The sequence below is a fragment of the Armigeres subalbatus genome, chromosome 3 (assembly GCF_024139115.2).
Source record: "Armigeres subalbatus isolate Guangzhou_Male chromosome 3, GZ_Asu_2, whole genome shotgun sequence".
NCBI classification, from domain to species: Eukaryota; Metazoa; Arthropoda; class Insecta; order Diptera; family Culicidae; genus Armigeres; species Armigeres subalbatus.
In genome coordinates this window covers 208,404,001-208,425,736 of record NC_085141.1, presented here as the reverse complement: position 1 = coordinate 208,425,736, position 21,736 = coordinate 208,404,001, and the positions used below count along the sequence as shown (strand labels likewise).

At 42.1% G+C, this 21,736-nt stretch overlaps 2 protein-coding genes and 1 long non-coding RNA gene across 6 annotated transcripts in view; 2 read left to right on the top strand and 1 right to left on the bottom strand.

The window, feature by feature from the left end:
- LOC134227861 (zwei Ig domain protein zig-8-like) overlaps nt 1–21,736 on the bottom strand; it is a 706,001-nt gene that overhangs the window by 528,667 nt on the left and 155,598 nt on the right. For all 4 annotated transcript variants that reach the window (XM_062709547.1, XM_062709550.1, XM_062709548.1 and 1 more), the window contains one exon: nt 822–1,925. The gene's annotated coding sequence lies outside the window, so the exon portion shown is untranslated. The remainder of the gene's footprint in view (nt 1–821; nt 1,926–21,736) is intronic.
- LOC134222264 (uncharacterized) lies at nt 16,713–19,640 on the top strand. Its single transcript, XM_062701407.1, has one exon. The coding sequence runs from the start codon at nt 16,713–16,715 to the stop codon at nt 19,638–19,640; it is 2,928 nt and encodes a 975-aa protein (XP_062557391.1).
- Nucleotides 19,741–20,616, top strand: LOC134225467 (uncharacterized). Its single transcript, XR_009983250.1, has 2 exons — nt 19,741–20,225; nt 20,284–20,616. It is a non-coding gene; the product is annotated as an uncharacterized LOC134225467 (long non-coding RNA).

The following is a 21,736-nucleotide window of genomic DNA, read 5'->3' as shown; positions in this document are numbered from 1 at the left end:
ACTGACGAGGGTTTGGTGGAGGGGCTGGGAATCGAACCCATGACCATCCTCTTGTAAGGCGAACGTGTAGCCAACTACGCGCTACCCGTGACCCTAATGTGTTTCAAATGCAAGGCACACCTGTAGACAAACACAGGTCAAATTTGAAAAGAAATACTTCACAAACTCACGGACAGCAAAAAACACACAAAAGAGAATTCTCGTTGATCTGTGAGCCTCCTTCCCGGAAAAGCTCGCAAAGCTATTTTCCCAACTGTGCAATGTTCGCCATACTGCGTCCACAATTTGCAGAACAAATTGTGAAACGCCTTCTGATAGCATTATCAGGGAAAACCGTCGTCGCTCCGCTGCGCACACAGCCCCCAACTAGCGCGTGGCGAAAACAATGTATGAAAATGAAAACCTCAGAAATTCTTGCTGACTATAGTCTTAAGCACACAGCAATTTGCTGCTGGCATTCTTCATCGGCAGGGGTTTTCAGATTGGAAATGTCTTCGAACGGTTCGTGTATCCAGTTTTCATTCAAACAAACTCAAAATTTTCTAACAAAACATTCTCAAAATTTCCGTCTTAAATAGAGTATGCATTCTAAATTCAACATATAAAGCCATCCACGAGACTCTGAGGTTTGACTCGTAAGCCAGCATAAAAATAGCAGTGCCGTTTTTGCATTTTTAGTTGTCAAACTGCACTGAAAAGCTAAAATTTCTTAATAAAAACAATTTTTGTGATCAATTATCATTTGCTTAATTCTCTTTAGGTATTTTTTTTTGCAAAATGTGACATAAAACCCGAAAACCCCTGCATTTATGGGAACTTACCTTTCCGTTATATGGCCAGTAATTTCCACTACGTATGCGATCCTGGCGCGCGCGTTGACTTGATGCCCTTCTCCGGGTAGAGCAAGACCGTTCAATTTTATTTTATTGGCTCATTTTTTGGATGCCTTGGCGTCTTTCGCGGCCGACGACCTGTGCTCGTATTGTGCGACTTCTTTTGTCTTTATTTCTGCCGATAGGTGACCCAGGTTTCTTTGCACTGTAACGGCGTTGAGGTGAAATTCTGCGGCAACAATGGCCCGACGAACGGAAACATTTATTTACACGACGAGGAACGCCGACTCACCCTTGGAGAAGCCCGGCGATAGCGACGGAGACGACGACAACAATTTAGCAATTACGATGGAAAGCCTTTTATTGTTACATTCCTTTACAAGTCACACCGGTGGCACGTTTTCTCGCACCTTCTGCAGATTCGTAAGAGCCAAAGACGTTAAATTTCTAGCACTTTTATTTTTATTCCTTCAAATTGAGCTTCTGGAAGCACTCGGTTGATGGCGGGGGCAATGTTCGAATACCACTGCACTGCAACGTTCCTCACTTTCTCACTTGGACATCGCTGACTAGCCTCCGCTGTTCGCCAGCGGACGTGGCGCAGCTGGTTTGCATAGAAATTGTAATGGCCGGAAGAGACGGTTTCCCCCTCGGGAACGACCGAAGCGGTGCCTATTCGAAGCGAAAGGGTTGGAACGGTTTCATTTCGCCGCCAGATGATGGCACAGAAAGGACTCGTTGCCGGAGTTATTGTTTTATTGCATTCAATCTGGTTGATTTGATGGCCTGTTGACAAATTCGTTTTTTTTACGGTCTGGTTTTTAGATTATTCACCACGGCTGTTTTTGCTTGTGTATATTTTTTTAACGATCTGACGGAATGAATTTGTTCGTTTGTTAAACTTTTTTTCAGCTTGGGGAAGCAATGTGGTTTGTATTTTTTGCAAACTTATTTACAGTTGCTTTGATTTTGCTGTAATTAAAAACGACATTGGCCGTGTTGTTGATTTTACAGAGCAGTAGACGAGTTTTTGTAGATTTACGATTCACTAAGCATGAGTCAAGTTGAATAATGCGACAGGTCAATGGAAATCTGAAATAGAGGAAAAATAAAAATATATATTTAGAATGATTTTCATAAGCTAGAAAAGCAAAATGCAAACTTTACTATTCACATATTCTAATATTCGTTCTATTTTTGGATAAATATTAGTGCGATTTAATCAATTGTGATTGATCAATGAAAATAGTTAATAAAAAAAATAGTGTTCATCAATATGATGAGCCTGGGTCGCCAATTAAGGTTAACAAGCAAGATCTGATCTTTGGGCATAGTATATTAAATATAGCTCTTCACACATTCATACATTCATTTATTCAAACTGGAGGTGAGCTTTTTCGTGAGCGGTTTACCTTAATTCTCATAAAAGTTGTTCTACACAAGTTGCACTAAATGAAGAATTTGGTGTGTCGGACGAATGAACTCCCTCAGACCCTCTCTGTTCAATTTTGACTTCCGTACCGGAGATCCCAGCAGCTCCGGAGCCTGCAAAATTGCGTAGAGAACCAAATGAATGGGGCTTGGTGTTAGCTATCAATTCTCAATGTACACGTTTCGGAAGCTTATATATTCCTTCCATTTCCACAGATTCTGGCAACATTGTTCATAGGAAAAAAAGTTTCCTTTCTTAACCACTGGGCTGCATGTTACAGACCCGTAGGCCATCTGTTGCAGAGATTTGTAATCATGACAAAGTTTTATAACAACTCTAAAACGGTAAAGCAATAGTCTTGAAAAATTATTGACGTTGTTACGAAAGCTTTTGAGCTATTTACCGCCAGATTTTTTGTTGGTAAAATGATGAACATCAATAAACGTAATTGAAAAAAATACGTTAATTACGATAAAAGATGATATATTATTTAGTGAAATTTAGTTATTTTCCATATTATTTGAATTTGAACTATTTTGAACAGCTTGAAAAATTGTTTAATTTTTAATTTTTATGTAAGTATTCGACATATAATGGCGCTTTGATCTTAAGCTTCTACAAACTCAATATTCACGATAAATTCGGTTGCGCATGAAATTATGTTAGGGGCCCTCCGGGACCAGCCGGGATGGACTAAAAGGATTTCGCTGCTGTAAATCTTATTACAATTAAAAAACTAAAAATTTCATTTTGTTAAGCCGGGTTGATTGGTTCCATTAGAGATGCTTATTTCGTTGCGTTTTCCGGTTTCGTCGATTGTAAATCAGTGTCCAAGGATTTAATAGTTTTGAGTAGCCAGGTCGATAGATGTCCTTCGCTCGTCCAGCGTGATGCTCCGCAGGGTGCTTATCGAGTTTTGTATGTCGTTGGCAGTTCCGGCAGCTTGAAAATAAGGCAATTGTTAAAAATATGGATCACCGAAAGCTCACAATTGCATGCTTCACAGGTGGAGTAGGACTGACCACCTCCGAGATTGTGTGTGGTGTTAGTGTACTCCATGATGAGTCTCGAAAAAACAACCTGCTCACGTCAGTTCGTCAGGTCGTTTCTCAGGAGGGTGGTGTTTTTAACCATCCGACAGAACAACTTCAGTCCTCAAGCTGTTGATACCTCCTTCTTCACACAATGCTTCGCGTCAACTGCCGGGTTCTCTCATTTCAGGAACTGGCTATTCCGTCCATTGTTTGCCTGTGCAGTCGTGTACTCGTTTCCCTGAATACCGCATTGGCCGATGGTCCACATGGTGGTAATGTATGTAGGGATGTTTGCTGGTAGGAGTGGTCAGGGCCGTCTTCGATGGTATCAGAGGCGATACCGACGCCGGATTCGGATTTTGACCGTGTTAGTGTGTTTTTACAATTTAAGTCCCACTGTCTGGCAGTGGCATTATGGATAGAATATTCGTGCAACTATTTTCTTAATATAACTGCAAGATTCTTAGATCCGGGAGCTAGAAGGTGATATCTCTATTGCTACTCCTATAGTCCATGTCAAGAACGCATGCATTCCGAAGCTATATTCGTGTACAGTAGACCCCGCATGATTACATCCACATAGCATAATAATATCTGAGGTGGGGACCCGTAGCGTAGTTGGCTACACGTTCGCCTCACAAGCGGATGGTCATGGGTTCGATTCCCAGCCTCTCCACCAAACCCTCGTCAGTCGCCGGATCCGAAGCCCATACGGTAGCGTTTGGGGTACGCGCCTTACCGTCAGGCTGCCTGATGACGACTGACAACATGTTCTTCTCGGAGGCATTCCTCCAACGTTACCCGGATAAATGGCAACCGAACAAAGCAACGATCATTGGAAGCACAACATGGACAAATGCGACACAATGGACTCACGATGAGGTGGATTAGCAACGACAAACAATGATGAATAATGGAAATCTAAAAACAGACTGTGTGTGGATTCTGTACAGCAGAATACCACAGTAGATCTCGTTAGATTAGCGGTTAAGAGACACAGAATGCCTACCAAATAAAGGAAGAAATAAAAAAATGATATCTGAAGTGTATTCAAACTTCCTGAATCAAAATTTAATCCTTTTGATTCTGGCGTGTATTTAGTGATAAAAAGCATTATTTTTAATTCACAGTTTTACTATAAAAGCTTATCATGTTTTCCAAACCATCATTACGCTAACCTGTTGGTTTCACTTTATTATTATTATTTTTCTCCCGCACAGCAGAACCGGACATATCGATGACCGCGCGATCGTTCTACGTCTAACACAAAACACGAACAAACCTGCACTCATTTGCTCGGCCACATATGCTGCAGTTAACGACGCAGCGGATAACAACGATTGGTTCGACGAAAAGTGCAGACAGATTCTGGAGGAGAAGGACGCAGCGCGGGCGGTCGCGCTGCAGCAAGGTAACCGGCAGAGCGTGGAACGTTATAGACGAAGCGAAGACAGCAGACCCACCTTTTCCAGGAGAAGAAACGCTGCCTAAAAGAAGCGGAGTGCGAACAGATGGAACAGTTGTGCCGATCTCAAGAAACACGCAAGTTCTATCAGAAGCTCAACGCATCCCGTAAAGGCTTCGTGCCGTGAGCCGAGATGTGCAGAGATAAGGATGGAAATATCTTGATGGACAAACGTGTGGTGATCGAAAGGCAGCACTACGAAAAACATTTAAATGGCGCTGAGAGTACTGTCAATGAAAGTCAAGGCAGCGGAGGAGATGAATACGTCAGTTCAGCGGACGATGGAAGTCAACAATTTTCCATCTTGAGGGAAGTTAAGGATGCCATCCAACAGCTAAAAACCAATAAAGCAGCTGGTAAGGATGGTATCAATGCTGAGCTTATCAAGATGGGCCTGGAAAAGCTTGCCTGCACAAACTGATATTCAGAATCTGGAAAACTGAACAGCTACCGGAGTAGTGGAAGGAAGGGATCATATGCCCCATCTACAAGAAAGGCAACAAGCTGGAGTGTGAGATCTTTCGAGCGATCACCATCCTTAATGCCACCTACACGGTGATATCCCAGATCATCTTTCGTCGTCTGTCACCATTAGTGAATAAGTTCGTGAGAAGTTATCAAGCCGGGTCATACCAGGTCCCAATGCACCACCTGTACATTGATTTCAATGAGGAATACGACAGTATAGACCGCGTATGTCTATGGAAAATTATGGACGAGTACAGTTTCCCTAGTAAGCTTACGAGCAACGGTGGATGGTGTGATCAAAGCATCGGTGGATGGTGTGCAAAACTGTGTGAAGATTTCGGGTGAACACTCCAGTTCGTTTGAATCGCGTCGAAGACTACGACAGGGTGATGGACTTTCGCGCCTGTTGTTCAACATTGCGCTAGAATGTGTCATGCGGAGAGCCGGGTGTAGCAGCCGGGGTACGATTTTCAATAGATCCAGTCAATTTATTTGTTTCGCGGATGACATGAACATTGTCGGCCGAACATTTTTGAAAGGTGGCAGACCTGTACACCCGCCAGAAACGTGAAGCAACAAAAGTTGGACTGGTAGTGAATGCGTCGAAGACAAAGTACCTGCGCGACAGGGCCCGCCTGGGAAGCAGTGTTACGATAGACGGGGATACCTTCGAGGTGGTCGAGAAATTCGTCTACCTTGGACATTTGCTTAAGACTGATGATAATGTTAGTTGTAAAATACAAAGGCCATCGTCTGTGGAAGTCGGGCCTACTACCCGAGCAAAGGCAGATAACTGAAATGATATCAAACTGATAACATGCTAAGTTATCCTTATTATCATTTTGATATTCAGTTATCAATCATGTGATTAACTGATAACTGAATAATAACAAATTTTATTATCAATACAAATTTGTCATTTTCTTTAAATTTTCTCATCGTTCAAATATCGTACTAAACATTCTATTCTTTCAAACAAACTAACTTGTGGGAGCAACTTCCCTATGGACATATTTTATGGTGAATGGTCATCCCAACTTGTTTAACACGAGGCTACCATATTAAACTGCGAATCTTTCTTTAATCAGATTTACCATACAGATTAGGATTAAGGTTTATCCAGCTTTCCGTTCTCACCATAATGGCGGACGCTAAAAAAGTGTGACAAGAACTGTTTCTTAACACTGAGCTGAAATGTTCGTCTAAGCAGACGATGATATTTCCTGTTACCAACGATATCTATAGATTCGTTTATTTTCTGGAATTTGCGCAAGAGTTCAAGTTTTCTTATTTGTTTTCTACTATGCTTATTGACTTTACTTTCATTTCAGGTGTCGTTGAATAATGAAGTATATATGTATCTGAGAACCATACGATGTAGGAGTTGAATTAAAACTTAACGTGGACTTGCAACTCCCGAAACATATGATCCAAGGGCATGTGCTCATTCAGGAATGGTGAATACTCTTGAGTAGGCGGTTATACTTTGCAGGACAACGTCCATATATAAAATGAGTTTGCATTTGTTTGAGGCAATAAATTTCTCTAACGGCAATATAATTCATCTTGAAATCCGCAGTGTTCAGATATATGGGGAAGCGAAGAATTTAACTGTCGGATAATCAAGAAATTGCAACGATCTGGTGTGATTTGAAGAAAACAATCATGATCGCACTGACGTCGATCTAAGTGCAGCGCTGCAATATGCTCAACTATTGACAGTTTTGAACTTAGGTTTGAACGTAAAATACGAATCCAAGCAAAATCGTCATATGCAGTCAAACCTCCACGATAGTTAAGGGTCGGTCGACTCATGGAAATATCGAGATGTAGAATGGAAGATTATTAAGAAGGTGTACTGACATCATAGTAACCCATAAAACAATTTTTAGTGTTGAAAAATTTGCTTTTATGAGTCGATATTGAGTCATAGAACATCGACTCCTGATCCTTCACTGCATATAAATAAGAATGAGTTGAGATTTCTGTTGTCTACAAATAACAACATTTTTCATGGATTAATTCTTTTTGGGATCAGCAGAGTTTTAACATGCATATGAAAACACAAACTTTCGACAGTATGCATAAATACTTAAAAATATTAGCGAAAAACTACGTCGTATCTATGATGAAATGATCAAAGAGTCCTGATTGGGAAAGCATGAAATACAGTCAATACAGTCCACCCCATTTTAGGCAACACATGATTTCTGTCTTATTTAAATTCTTAAAAAAAATGATTGTTCAGTTTTTCTATTATTAATAGTTTTGGGCCCCCGTTTTGGTTTGTTGGCATTAGAAATATGTTATACGGTTTGAAAGTTTTCTAGAATCTGTAAAAAGTACAAATCAGATGTTCCCAAAACTGAGCACTGTGTTTCAAAAGCTAACAGACAAATGCCTTAACAACCAAACTTGCAACCGTATCTTTGTTTGATGAATATCATGGATACTAGAAATACCACGAATACTATTGCTGGACAATGATTAATACTATCGCAAAGTTTGGAGTTAGCTGCCTCTTGAGAAAACATGTAACTCACTGCGACATACAAGATTTTGGTTTTGTTTGAATAAATCCTAGCACTGAAATCGATTTACAGTGTTGCACTGCTAGCAACCTAATGATTGACAATAAGTGAAAAAACTAACCTGAGGAAGATCGGCAACGATTGCCTAGTATTTATATATTTATTTAATTAGTCACAACTGAAAAAAGTGTTCAATAAAGGACGATGAACTGTATTTATCCTAATTGATTGTCGACTTGCTATTTTGAATTAAATTCGGTTTTCATTTTTGTTATGTTAAAAGGTAATTCAACCAAAATGATAACAATTCTAGGTATCAATATAATTTTATAATAAAGTTTGTTATTAATAAGTTATTCTACTTTGCACTATGTCCAGCCAACTGTTATGGTCATGGCACCATGATTTGATTATAAATAGTCTTCAGTAAATACAAGATTGTAGGTAGCGTAGTGCTCTTCTCTTTTGCTCCACAAGAAAGCGTAATTGGGTGAGTGCCCAGAGACGTCGCCATAAATACAATCACGTGATTCGAGTTCGAACCCCAGTGAATGCCAACATTTTTTCAATGCGTAACGAAGTCGGCAAAGAAGATTTAACTATTTTGGTCGATAAAACAGTGATGAGTGATAACTAATTGATAACTAAATTAGTTATTTGAGTCAATAATATGTATAACAAAATGTGTTATCAACTTGGTATCAGTGATAACTTAAATTGTTTTCATTTAGTTATTTCAGGAGCAAAATTCTGTTATCATTTTTGTTATGTTGGCTATTAATTCAGCCAAAATGATAACAAATTCAGTTATCAGATGTCCGATAACCGGATAATAGAATTTGTTATCAATAAGCTATTCATTTTTGCTCGGGTACTGGCTCCATAAGAAACTGCGGTCAAAAATGATTCACCACCGCACCAAATGTGTCATGTACAAGACGCTGATAAGACTGGTAGTCCACTATGGACACAAAACATGGACATTGCTCGAGTAGGACTTTCAAGCACTCGTAGTTTTGGAGAGACCGGTGCTTAGGACCATCTTTGGCGGTGTGCAAGAAGACGGTGTGTGGCGGCGAAGAATGAATTATGAGCTAGCACAACTCTACGGCGAACCCAGTAGCTAAAGCCGGAAGGATACGACGGGCACGGCATGTTGCACTAATGCCGGACAACAACCCTGCAAAGATGAACATAGGCTGCTGTAGTTATCGCTACCCGTAGTTCTCTCCAGATAAGAAATGAATTTGCTGCATAGGGTGGCGGTATGGCCAATGGATTGTGGGAGATGGATTCGAGCATATTGATCATGGTCGAACAATCGCTCTGAAAGCGATTAAGGCCAAAATTAAGGCCCTATTTAGTAGGATGCCCAGGATTCTGGGGGGTATGATGGTACCATTGATGATACTGGGCTAAGAAGGGAGGTGTTTGAATCGCAGACTTGTGTTCCGACGCATTTTTCTGCCGATATTTAATGGCCGACAGACTTAGCCTATTTGGCCACATCGTTGACAGCAGATTGGATCGTTCTCCAGGTCGATTTGGGAAGCTTCCCAGTTGGTATTAGGAGTACGTCATCCGCGTAAATCAGGATATACAGGGGTTAGACAAAAAGGTTGAGATAGGTAAAAATAAGTCGAAATTCAAATCAGCATAACTTTGCGTATAATAATCCGATTTTGATAAAACTAGGCCCATCTGAAGCGGACACTTTTCACTACTACTGTCCCCCTGCAAAACCTGAGATTAGTCCTTGGCCCCCGGAAATGTTCCGGGTATTTCAAGGGTATGTTCAAGATGCATTTTTTCCACTGCTTGTCATTTTATGTGACGTTAACTTTCATCATGTTTTATGCTTTCTCCGAAAACTACACAGCAAATAATTTTGAAAATTCAACGACGTGTAAAATTGCAACTAGCTCTATCGAACGAATATACATTCGATATTCAATTTAATTTGATTGACTTTTACAAGCAAGCACAGTTTAAATTTATTTCAATATAAAATAACAGTGAGATCGATTGAATGTTACGTTTATTTGCATGCTCCAAATATGTGCATGAAAATACATTTAAAATCACAACATATTTTTATCCGTGTAGAACTAATATGCCGGCCAATGGTGGCTGTAGATCGAGAATCCATCTAAACTACACAGAGATACGGCCATTTCCGTAAAAACGGTACCGGGAGCAAGATGAAATGATAACAGATCAGAATAATGCAAATATGAGTATCTGACTTCATGGATTTGCGAGACGATGATTACAGAAACATTTCCAGAATGATAGTGTCCACTGTCCCTTATAGCAGGTTCCACGGGCTTTCCAGGAGGGGCCGGTTTTGGCGCCATCTGGACCATGCATATATGGGTATCAAAAATCATGTTTTCCCAAGACGATGAATATAGGATCTTCATTACAGATATATTTTGAGGACTGTAAGACTCTTTGGCCAATTTGTAACAGGTTCCGGAAGTTCTGCGAAAGTGACATTTGTTCAGGGCGTATGGCCAATTCCGTATCGTTTTCACGAAAATGGCCATATCTCTACGTATACCTTACGGATTTTCGATCTGCAGCCAGCATTGGTCAGCATATTAGTTCTAGTTTCTGGGGAAAACATAAAACATTATGGTAGCAAACGTCATATAAAATTACAAGCAGCAGAAAAAATGCATTTTTAACACACCCTCAGAAAACCCGTAACACCACCGGTGGCCAATGGCCAATCAGAGGTTTCGCATAGGGCCAGTATACTAGAAGAGTTTCCGCGTCCGATGGTTCCAGTTTGATCAAAATCGGATCATTCTACGCAAAGTTATGCTGATTTGAACTTCGACAATTTTTTGCCTATCTCAACCTTGTTGTCGAACCCCTGTAGGTACCTTTTGAATGCTTGATGACCGTGACCGCGACTACGAAACTCCGGTTTCCTCCTTCACTGATTTGGATTTTCAGTTACCGAGTAGAACTTGGATCAAGTGATTAGAAAGGAAGTTCTTGGCGTACTATAGTAGATCTTCGGTGATCTCTCAAGGCTTTGTTTCCACAAAAATTCCAGGCATCCCGGTGGAAAGGTCCAAGGAAGCAAACTCGATATGGTGACCGGAACGTTGGCATACTCGAGAATCTACCCAAACGATGCAAAATACAAACTGAGTCCGTGGCCCGAACAGAAGGCGTGCGCCGCAAATTTATGCAGTCAGTACTTTTTAATTATTATTATTAAAAAAAACAAAAAAGCTCTACCAACACCTGTTAACATATACAACTTGAAGCAAGTGAAAAATATCACAATTCTAAATGATGTCTTCACTCATGTAATAGGAACTTGGTCATATTTTAACATGATGCAATTGTGTCCGGTACTCGGGGACACTTTTCTGAACCGTGAAAAATTTCACCAAACTTCATCATCAAAATACATCGTTCAAAAACGTGTTCAAATTATCAAATATAGTTTGTATCAATCATCAATGATCATATTTTGTGTATATGATATACAAGTAAACATAATCTGGACAATTAGAGAGTTTTTCTTCAAATGGCTTATGTGTCCGGCACTGGGGGATCTCCGCCTGTACCTTGTATTATTCACGCGTTTTTTGAACAGCGACAATTTGATCCTGATCATGATCGTCTCGCAAAGTTATTGAATACATTATATTCTAAATATTTATTACTATTATTTTAAACTCTTCACGGTGTCCGAGGTCCAGTGATTTTTCAACCGAAACACGTCTATTACGCGTCTATTACTTTTAGCTGCAATAGTTGTAATCAGTTGACGCGCCCTTCTTCTAACTCGCTTGCGATTCTCCAAGAAGAGCAACGCGCTTGAGTTTTTCCGACAGAATCGGATCATTTTGCTCATTCATCGAAAAATTATTTCGCTCCAAAAGGTGTCAAAACACAATTGAAGCGTGTACGTAAAGGCTATAAGATTACTCCAAAACCGAACTTTTGATGAAGGCTTATTATATACCAATCGACTCAGCTCGGCGAATTGAGGTGATGTCTGTATGTGTGTATTTATTTATGTGTGTGTGTACAAAAAAATGTTAGACACGCTTTTTTGTACTTAGCCTTATCCGATTTGCTTGCAACAGGCTGCATTCAACGCGAAATTCTTTCTAATTTTTCGCTATTGAAAAAAGACCCAATCGGCCATTGCGGCGTTATAAAAAAAAATGTTTTTTCACCAATTTTTCCAGGTCCCAGGAAAAAAAAATCAAAATTGAGATTTTTTCCCAAATGAAAGCAAATAAATGTGAAATGATGGAAATCATTGAATCTATCTTCCAAAAGTGCAATTTTGACGTTTCTTATGTGCTTTTTTCGTTTCACTTTATAATACGGTGAATTATTCTGGGTTTTGTATGTTTACGTATAGATATATTATCTACTGTTTAAGCGAAGAAATTTAATTCAATGCATTCAACTAAGAAGATCTCGTAAAAATCATGCAATGATGCAAATCGCGAGATCCTCTGGGCCATGAGTCTGGTGGGATTAGACTCGCGCATGACTTGAATCGCGACTTAAATAAATGAATGACTTGAATCGCGCTTGAGGTTTTGGATTTAAAGTATTTTTCAATACTGGGTGAGTAGATGAATGTTATCATGTAAAATAGGTCGGTAGGGCGCCCCACACCAAATTTGGGCCTTCATTTCACAATGGCAAATTTCATAATCGATTATTGACAGCGAATTCATTGTACAAATCGTAAATTCAATCTTCAGATTAATCGAGCTCAAATTAGTTACTCGTTTGCAGTCAATTTTACAATTACATTTGACATTAATCAATCAAGGAAAAAAGTAGTACTAGAGTTGGTGAGATGAAAATGTCTCTATGACCCTTTTTAAGTGACCCTTTTTGCTCCACTAAACTAATTTGAATAGTGATTAGAAATGGTTGAACTGAAATTTTTCAGTCACCCGGTAGCCAAGATATGTTCCAGACCAGGAAAGGGTCGTTAGGCCGAAAGAATCCGTTTAGTAGAATCCCATTTTATCAAATTGAACGTTTGGCTAAAATGGTTAGACCAAAAACTAGTTGATCGAATTTTTCGATCGGAAGAATAAAACGTATGGCCGAGTATGACATTTTGCTGAACAAGCTTTAAGGCCGACCGAGTCATTCGGGCGAAAATGTCTTTATGCCAAACGGGTCATATGGTCCCAAAAGTCATTTGGCAGAAAGGGGACACGGAAAATATCGTTAGGTCGACCTGGTCATTCGGCCGAACAAATCATTTTGCTAAAACGGCCATTTGGCAGAATTGGGCATTTGGAGGACAACGCCATTCGACCGAACGGGTCACAGGACTGAAAATATTGTTTGGCTGAACTCATACGACCATGAATGTCGTTTGCCAAACGGTGCTGGGTCATTAGGGCGAATGGTTATTAGAAGAGTAATTAGCATTAGTGTTGCTACGACTGCCATACCGGCAACCCGGCGCGCCACGCTTGCACCGAAGTATATTGATACTCGTTGATGCTGTGTTGATCAGTACTATAGTAGGTACAATACATGTACATGAACTCATATTATACAGGCTATAAATGAAATCGATTGTTGACATAAGGATAAACCACACTATATTTTGATTTCTATTAATTAGTTAGTTCATGCTTGAAATCGTAAGTAATTCCTATAAAACATTACAAAACATAGCCGTTAATCATGTATATTATTTAGGAATATTCAAAGTTTTCCGTTAAAACCTCAAAAGAGACCATAGCAGTGGGAAAACTATTCGCATTATCTGGTAGGTTACAATTGATATTCCACAAAGTGCTAGAGCCTAATTATGTTTCCATAGCTATCTCAGCAACCGTAGAAATATCTTAAGCAGCATAAAAACTCAGTGTTTAATTGCTCAAACTAAGTTATGCACTGTTAAATGTAAGTAATACCATACAGAGTTGCCCTCCTCAAATACTTAAATGAATTAATTTGTATTTTAGCTTGAAGCTGTAATAAATTTGCTCTCAAGACAGTGCTCGGTTTTGTTTCTCACAACAAAACTTCAAGACTTAACAACATGTCCAACAAGGGTTCCAATGCCTCCTCGGCGGATCCGTCTGAGATCTGCGTCGCTTGCGGCAATGTGGCAATGTGATCATCGGTGGCATGCGACAAATGTGACAATTGGTGGCATTTCACCTGTGCTTGCGTGAATGAGTCCATTTCGAGCCGGGATTGGATCTGCCCGAGATGCCGTTCACCATCGATTTCAGCTTCAGTTAGGTCGACAACTTCCAGCCAACGAGCAGATTTGCAGCGCAAACGCTTAGCCGACCAGCAGGAGCTTGAAAAGAAGGAGTTGGAATTGGAAAAAAGGCAGCTTGAGATGCAGAAGAAGCATTCGCAAGAAATGTACGAGTTGGAGGAGTTATTCGTAGGAGACGAAGGCGACAACCGGAGCGTGAGAAGCCGTGTGAACGAGATTGAGGCTCGTGGAAAACAGGTTGAGGCTTGGGTTGAAGAGCACGTCCCCACCGAGCTAGCTTTCCCTGTACAACCAATCGGATCTACACACCTGCATCGCCAATTTCCTCACAGTAGCTGCATAGATATTCCGGGAATAAAGGAAGCTGATGTCCCTGATCCGTCACACCAGGCGCCCACCGTGACAGTAGGCGACGTCAACAAAAAATCGTTCGCGGTCAATCCCATATTACAGTCTCTCCGATCCCAGCTAGCAACGCTAGAACAACAGCCCATATCAGCAGAACAAATGATAAGCCTGGAGGCTCAGTTACGAAAGTGCAGGATACAGATGCTGCAACAAGAAGAGGGAGCGGTGGGGGGTGTTCCTATTATTGAACGCCGAGACCGTAACGAAACCAGTAAAGGCGCTATCCCGAAGACCAAAGCTAAAGCGAGTGACGTCATAGTAACACCTAGAAATCTGACATCATTAGTAGCACGAAGCCAGGTGCAACTAGAAAGAAGAGCAACCACGGAACAGAGATATCGTAAAACAATAGTCGCTCAGGAAAATGTTTCTTCAGGTAACCTTATACCAGGTCCACGAATTCGTTTCGCTTCTAAACATATATCTCTGGAGCCGCCGTTGGTGGAATCAACGATAAACGAGCAGACGCGAATCAAGTACGCGCACTCGAATCCCCCAGCACAACTAAATTTCCCGTTGGACAACTCTGCAACTCGTTCTACCGCAACCCAACCGGTAAATCGTCGTTCGAGCACACACGCCAACCTAACAATTCCTGGAGCATCTGGAAACGTTAGTGGAGGAAATTTTGGGCTCGGCGATAGATTTCTTGGAGGATCTGTAATGAATCCCAACCTACATCGACCTTCGCCGGAGCAGTTGGCAGCTAGGCAAGTAATGCCCCGAGATCTGCCGGAGTTTTCTGGCGATCCAGAGGGATGGCCTATTTTTTATAGCAGTTTCCACAATTCTACGGCGGCATGTGGGTTTAACCATATTGAAAACCTTGCACGGTTACAGCGGTGCTTGAAAGGCAACGCGCTGAAGTCAGTTCGGTACTACCTGCTTTCGCCGGAGTCAGTACCAAACGTAATGGAGACTCTCCGTACCCTGTATGGTCGCCCGGAAATCATCATCAACAAGTTGATCCAAAATGTACGTGAAACGCCGGCGCCTAAACCAGAAAAGTTGGATTCGTTGATCGATTTTGGGATTTCGATTAGAAATCTGGCTCAACATCTCATCGCGGCAGGTCAACAAGCACACCTGTCGGACCCGGCGCTTCTCTAAGAGGTGATAGAAAAGCTACCAGCTAACGTCAAGCTGCAATGGGCACAACATTTGATTTTTCAGCCAGAAGCCAGTTTGCGTACCTTCAGCGATTTCATGGGAACGGTGGTAGAATCTGTTAGCAAGGTAGTGATATACACCCCTAACCAGCACGCTAGAAGCGAGAAATCCCACAACAGGGATAAAAGCTTTGTACACACGCACTCCGAGAATAAAACGACGTACCCAGTAAAGGGGAGGTTTGAAGATGAGAAGCCATGCCTGTTCTGTAGGAAAGTTGGCCACCGCTTGAAAAATTGTACGAAATTCCAGCAACTCTCGGTCGACGATCGTTGGAAAAACATACAAATGTTGAAAGTGTGCCGCAGCTGTCTCAACCCCCATGGTCGCCGTACTTGCAGAGTCTCGAGCCGATGTGGAATCAACGGTTGCGAATTCCGTCATCATCCATTACTCCATGGTAAGCCTGAAGTAGCGCTTAAACCGCTTGTTTCGGCAACTGAAAATCACGTTTACCACCACTGCGGACAATCAATTCTATTCCGAATCGTCCCGGTAACACTGCACGGAAAGTCCAAGTCTGTTACCGTGTTCGCCTTCTTGGATGAAGGTTCTTCTTCGACATTGATCGAACGAAGTCTGGTTCAAGAACTGGAAGTTGAAGGACCGACAGTCCCACTATGCCTGCGATGGACCGCTAATATGACGAGGACAGAGGATGAGTCGCAGATCGTTTCAATGGAAGTGTCCGAAATGGGTCGGAATAAACGGTTTCAGCTCAAGAACGTGCGCACTGTAGACTGCCTGAATTTACCTTCCCAAACCTTGCGCTTTGCCGAACTGCAAGAAGATCATCATCATTTGAAGGGCCTGCCTGTTCGAAGTTACGAGGACGTCACACCAAAGCTGTTAGTTGGCCTACGAAATCTGCAACTAGCTGTTCCGCATAAGATCAAAGAGGAAATAGCGGCGTTGTAGCTGCGAAAACTCGCTTAGGATGGTGCGTTTACGGAAGCCTGGACAAATCAAGGGACGCAGATGAGTTCAGTTACCATGTGTGCGAGTGCGAAGCCGATGAGAGGCTGGATTATATGATGAAAGATTATTTTAACGCCGAAGAATTTCCAGCTGGATCCCTGGGAATGTTAGAGTCTAGGGAAGAAGCGAGGGCTAGACGAATAATGGAGGAAACAACGCGTAGGATTGATAATCGCTTCGAGACTGGTCTGCTGTGGAGATCCGACTTCGTAGAACTACCCGACAGTTATCCCATGGCTCTTCGACGTTTAGAGTGTCTTGAGAGGCGAATGGCACGAGACCCGCTCCTCAAGGAAAACATCCACCGTCAAATTAGCGAATACCAGGAGAAAGGGTATGCCCATCGAGCGACCAAAAGTGAGCTGTTGAAAGCTGATCCTAGACGGATATGGTATTTGCCACTAGGTGCTGTTTGTAATCCAAAAAAGCCGGGAAAGACTCGATTAATATGGGATGCAGCAGCAAAGGTCGATGGTGTATGTTTGAACTCCGCTCTTTTACCTGGGCCCGACCTACTTGTTCCACTTCCTTCCGTGCAGTTTCGCTTCCGACAGTATCCGGTGGCGGTGAGCGGTGACATCAGAGAGATGTTTCACCAAGCGAGAGTTATAGAACGAGATCGTCCGGCACAGAGTTTTCTTTTCCGTGATAATCCTAAAGATGAGCCCACCGTTTTCATTATGGACGTCCTCACCTTTGGAGCCACAAGTTCCCCGTCATCCGCTCAATTTGTAAAAAACCGCAATGCGGATGAATTCGCCGATCGGTATCCACGAGCATCAGAGGCGATTCGTAAGTGCCACTATGTTGACGATTACCTGGATAGCTTTGAGTCGATCGACGAGGCGAAAGCGGTAGCAGGCGAAGTTAGGTGGATCCACTCAAAGGGCGGATTTGAATTGAGAAATTGGGCGTCGAACCAACAAGGCGTCCTGGAGTATCTAGGAGAAACACCAAAGCAAGGCGTCAAGGACCTCGCCTTGAAAACTGATACTGAACGCGTTTTGGGAATGCTATGGCATACGGAAGAAGATGTTTTGAAATTTTCTATGACGTTCCGAGAGGAAATCGCAACGCTTATCAACACCGGTGCAAGGCCAACGAAGCGTCAAGTATTAAAGTGCATAATGAGCCTCTTCGACCCTTTAGGCCTGCTGGCTGGTGTACTCGTTCATGGGAAGATAATGATGCAGGACATCTGGAGGAGTGCGATTAAGTGGGATGAATGCATTGATGACCAAATCTACGAGAAATGGGCGAAGTGGGTTGAGTTGCTGGTACTAGTTAACGAAGTCCGAGTTCCACGGTGCTACTTCGATAAAGCGAGCGCCGATATCTACGATACTTTGGATGCCCACGTTTTCGTGGATGCAAGCGAAGCAGCATATTCCGCTTTGATATACTTTCGTGTTATTGGATCAGAAGGGGTAGCTGAATGCGCTTTGGTATCGGCCAAAACAAAAGTTGCTCCGTTGAAATACGTATCGATCCCTCGATTGGAGTTGATGGCTGCAGTTCTAGGAGTACGACTTCTTGCATTCGTGCGTGAAAATCATACCGTCAAGATCAATCGTTGCATCTACTGGTCTGACTCTGAAGTAACGTTGGCGTGGATTCGGTCGGAACATCGGAAATACCGTCCATTTGTAGCATGCCGCGTGGGAGAGATCTTATCAGCGACCAGCGTCAAAGAATGGAGATACGTCCCGAGCAAACTCAACGTCGCCGACGATGCTACGAAGTGGAGTGTTGAATCATGCCCTAAACTATCGGGCCGCTGGTTTAATGGACCACCGTTTTTACGACAGTCCGAGATAATGTGGCCTAAACAGAAAAACATCGATACTACGAATGAGGAGCTTCGAGCGTGTTTCCTGCACCAAGATGTATCAACACTGCGCAGTCCTATAAAGTTTGAACGGTTTTCCAAATGGGGTCGACTCTTGCGAACAACTGCCTACGTTATACGATTCATCTCAAAATTAAGGCGCAAAGAAATAACCGAAAACTGCTCTAATTCGAACCTGAAGACTGAAGAACTACAAGCAGCAGAGGTGATGATCTGGAAGCTGGTTCAAGCGGAGTCCTATGGTGACGAAGTGATAGTCCTTTCCAAGAATAAGAAGCTCCCGAGAGATAAACAACTGGGACTTGAGAAAACAAGCCAACTATGGAATCTAACGCCAATAATGGATGACAAAGGCGTACTAAGAGTGGACGGGCGCATTGCCGCGGCAAGAGTATTGGCTGTCGACGTTAAGTTTCCTATAATACTACCGAGGAAGCATCACGTTTCCCTTCTGCTTCTCGACGATTACCATAGGAGATTGCTACATGGAAATTATGAAACTGTAGTCAACGAAGTGCGCCAACGTTTTCACATTCCCAGACTACGAACAACGGCGCGAAGTGTGGCAGGTCGCTGTCAGTGGTGCAAAGTGTACAAAGCTCGTCCGGTGGTTCCAATGATGGGTCCACTTCCAGCCGCTCGTCTGTCACCAGGTGTGCGCCCGTTTAGCTATGTTGGCATCGACTATTTCGGGCCAATCTTAGTGAAAGTTGGTCGTGCCGCAGTAAAAAGATGGATTTGTTTGATAACGTGTTTAACAATACGTGCTGTACACGTTGAAGTAGCTTTCGACCTTTCGACCAAATCCTGCATCGCATGTATCCGCCGTTTTGTTTGCCGACGAGGAGCGCCAGTTGAAATATATTCCGACAATGGTCGGAACTTTACCGGAGCGGATCGCGTGTTACGGGACCAAATCGAGAACATCGAGCTAAATGCAGCGACGACCTTCACGAATACGACGACGAAGTGGTTGTTCATACCGCCATCTGCTCCCCACATGGGAGGATCGTGGGAACGCATGGTGCGCTCCATCAAGAATGCTATGACTACCATGCCTCAGAACGAAAAGCTAGACGATGAAGGATTACAGACCCTTATAGTGGAGGCAGAAGCGGTAGTTAACTCTCGTCCACTGACTTACTTACCGCTGGATTCAGCAGAACAAGAGGCGCTAACGCCCAACCACTTCATCCTAGGCAGTTCAACTGGAGTGAATTAACCCTAGCGAAAATGGAAGATGGCGTTAAACTGGCCCGAGGATTCTGGAGCTTGATTCAACTCCGAATTGAACACTTTTGGAGGCGTTTTGTACTGGAGTATTTGCCGACACTTACAAGGCGTGTGAAGTGGATGCAAGAAACGAAGCCGGTACAGCCTGGAGATCTGGTGATCGTAATCGATGAGTCAAAAAGAAATGGCTGGGTACGTGGACGTATCCTGGATGTAATCGCAGGCAGGGACGGACGGATTCGGCAGGTATCAGTACAAACCTCTTCGGGAGTATTCAGGAGGCCGGTGTCCAAAGTAGCAGTACTCGATGTAGCTGACCTTGCAGTGGAGGATCCTACCGGTCCTCACGGGGAGGGGGATGTTGCTACGACTGCCATACCGGCAACCCGGCGCGCCACGCTTGCACCGAAGTATATTGATACTCGTTGATGCTGTGTTGATCAGTACTATAGTAGGTACAATACATGTACATGAACTCATATTATACAGGCTATAAATGAAATCGATTGTTGACATAAGGATAAACCACACTATATTTTGATTTCTATTAATTAGTTAGTTCATGCTTGAAATCGTAAGTAATTCCTATAAAACATTACAAAACATAGCCGTTAATCATGTATATTATTTAGGAATATTCAAAGTTTTCCGTTAAAACCTCAAAAGAGACCATAGCAGTGGGAAAACTATTCGCATTATCTGGTAGGTTACAATTGATATTCCACAAAGTGCTAGAGCCTAATTATGTTTCCATAGCTATCTCAGCAACCGTAGAAATATCTTAAGCAGCATAAAAACTCAGTGTTTAATTGCTCAAACTAAGTTATGCACTGTTAAATGTAAGTAATACCATACAGAGTTGCCCTCCTCAAATACTTAAATGAATTAATTTGTATTTTAGCTTGAAGCTGTAATAAATTTGCTCTCAAGACAGTGCTCGGTTTTGTTTCTCACAACAATTAGCATTGAGCAATTCGCACAAATTCGTAGGTGGTACAAGCCAAGACTATTGTATGAGAGTAGCATCACTTTCATCCGTTACCACAGATATTGATTTGGGACTAATCACTATCTCTTAGATGGAAGCAATGCACTCTCCAATAGTCGAGATCTGTCTTGGCCACGTCCTTGCGAATGCTGAGGAAGGGGAAGGATGGTTAGTTGGACACCTACTTAAGAAAGATACAGAGAACCCTACGACCTCTCATAGGTGCCACGGGAGGTTTTGGAATTGTGTGGGAGGTTATAACAGTAGGAATCGTTTTGGTAGAACGTGAAACACAGAAAGAATTAAAATAGGAATACAAAGTAGGAAAGGGACGAGCCTGGAATTGAACCCACGACCTCCTGCTTATAAGGCAGAAGCGGTAGCCACTAGACGGTTATTAGAAGAGTAATTAGAGAAAAAAAATAGAAATGGGAAGTGAGAAGTAAGTAGACAAACCATCAGGGAGGCGGAAGTTAAGATTTGGACCGACTTTATCGATGGCATTAATAGCGACCAATCCACAACCGAATTGTGAAGACGAATCGCCTCCATAAAAAAAATAAAAATATATTCATATTCAGTGACATCTTCAATTTTTGTTTCTGCTTATTTCTTTGGCTTTCTGATACCTTATAAAAACCTGATACCTGATAAAAAAAATTAATTGAAGTAGGTTTAGCAAAACAGGTGCAAATAACAAAAAACTCACTGTCCGAACCCGGGGGATAGCTACCGGATACAGAAATTGATTTTACACCATTGATACATTATATATCTAACAAATCATGATCGCTATTTAAAATATGACTAATATTGACCATCTCAACATAATCAGAATGCATTCGATTGATTTAAATATTTTTGATTCAAACCTTCTAAAATAAGGCGAAACAAGAAAAATTTTGACATTTTTGCTCAAATTCAAATTTTTTACAAAGTTTACAACATGACGATCTGATATTCCATGCAGTTCAAGGACTTTTCAATAGCTTTCTTTTGTACCACATAAGCCGATGGAGCGATCTCTGCAAGTGCCGTTTTTAGAAGTCTCCGGTATTGGGAGGTATCCGGCGCTGGGGGGTCTCCCCCTACAATGT

Coding starts and splice junctions, on each gene's coding strand:
- LOC134222264 (XM_062701407.1), top strand. CDS start 16,713: ATGGAGGAAACAACGCGTAGGATTGATAATCGCTTCGAGACTGGTCTG.